The 1,631-nt window shown below is 37.7% G+C and overlaps 1 protein-coding gene across 1 annotated transcript; it reads left to right on the top strand.

Annotated features, from left to right (window-relative positions):
• Positions 1–665: 665 nt before the first annotated feature.
• On the top strand, positions 666–1,631 carry LOC114582891 (olfactory receptor 6C4-like). Its single transcript, XM_028704239.2, has one exon. The coding sequence runs from the start codon at positions 666–668 to the stop codon at positions 1,629–1,631; it is 966 nt and encodes a 321-aa protein (XP_028560072.2).

Genomic DNA, 1,631 nt, shown 5'->3' with positions numbered 1-1,631 from the left:
ATTATTATTATTATTATTATTATTATTATTATTAGGATTTCAAAAAAATAAATAAATCTACAATACCACAGGACATCAATACCACAGGACATTATGTTACAGAAAAGTACTTCACTAGTTTCCAATTTTTTGAAAAACATTTATTTTTAATATAATTCCTCATATTCACATATGAACTGTGAATTTCCCAGTGCATTGCTACAACAGACCAAAACCTAAGCTTAAGAAGCAACAGTGTTCAGGGTGATTCTTCCTTCCTCCATCCCTACCTACCATGGGATTCTGAGCATGCATCATGATCATGGTAAGGTGAATATGAAAACAGATTTGGTCAAGTGCCTTCAACCAATGTTTTCTCCATTGATCCTTACATCAGCTTCTCACTACCTGTTAATATAATGTTTCAGTGTGCCTATGAAAATGAGTGATACCCAGTTGTGGGGAAAAGCTGTTTTGCTGGCAAAGCACAACAGTCAAATTCAGTGGATGTCTTGCACTTTTGAAAAATGTTGCAGAATCCCAAAATTGTTATTATAGTCAATGGCAGTGCTTGTATGACAACATCAGCTCTCAAACATATTGCATTAATGTTAGCATGGCACTCATCCATTATTTCATTAATAAAAATTGCTCTTTTCAGTAGGATTTGACTTTTTTCCTATTAGATGAAGTTTGAAAACCAGACAGAGATTACAGAATTCATCCTCCTGGGATTTGGGGAATTCTACGAAGTGCAGACATTTCTCTTCCTGGCATTTCTAGTTATTTATGTTGTGATGATGGCTGGAAACATTCTCATTGTTGTCCTGGTTGTTTTTGATCAGCATCTTCATACCCCAATGTATTTCTTTCTGGGAAATCTCTCCTTCCTGGAGACATGCTATTGCTCCAATTTATTTCCGAGGATGCTACGAGCTCTCTTGACTGGAGATAGGAGGATTTCTTTCACCGGCTGTTTAATGCAATGGTATCTCTGTGGATCCCTAATAGCTACAGAATGCTGTTTACTTTGTGTGATGTCGTATGACAGGTATCTAGCAATCTGCAAGCCACTTCATTATTTTACAATGATGAGCACCCAGACTTGTATCCAATTAGCAGTTGCATCTTGGTCCAATGGATTTATAGCCTTCCTGATATTGCTCATTCTGATGCTACAGTTAACATTCTGTGGCCCCAATGAAATTAATCATTACTTTTGTGACTACTTCCCGCTCCTTAAGCTCTCTTGCAGTGACACCAGTTTGATGGAAATGTTGGGTTTTCTTGTGAGTGCCATATTCATACTCCCTCCCTTTCTTTTAACTTTAACCTCTTATGTATATATAATTGTTGCCATCTTGAAAATCCCTTCTTCCACTGGGAGGCAAAAGGCCTTTTCTACATGCTCCTCTCACTTGGTTGTGGTATCCATATTTTATGGTTCACTAATGATTTTGTATTTGTTACCCAAGGCTGAAGTCAACAGAGAGATGCGAAAGATTTCTTCTCTCTTGTACACAGCTTTGCCCCCTTTGGCCAACCCCTTTATATATAGCCTGAGAAACAAGGAGGTCAAAAATGCCCTGAGAAATAATATTGGTAGGTTTGTGCCACACAAAGGAAGGCACATGAAGTGTGGTCATATGTGA

The sequence above is a fragment of the Podarcis muralis genome, chromosome 13, assembly GCF_964188315.1.
Source record: "Podarcis muralis chromosome 13, rPodMur119.hap1.1, whole genome shotgun sequence".
Taxonomy (NCBI): domain Eukaryota; kingdom Metazoa; phylum Chordata; class Lepidosauria; order Squamata; family Lacertidae; genus Podarcis; species Podarcis muralis.
This window is presented reverse-complemented; position numbering and strand designations above follow the sequence as displayed.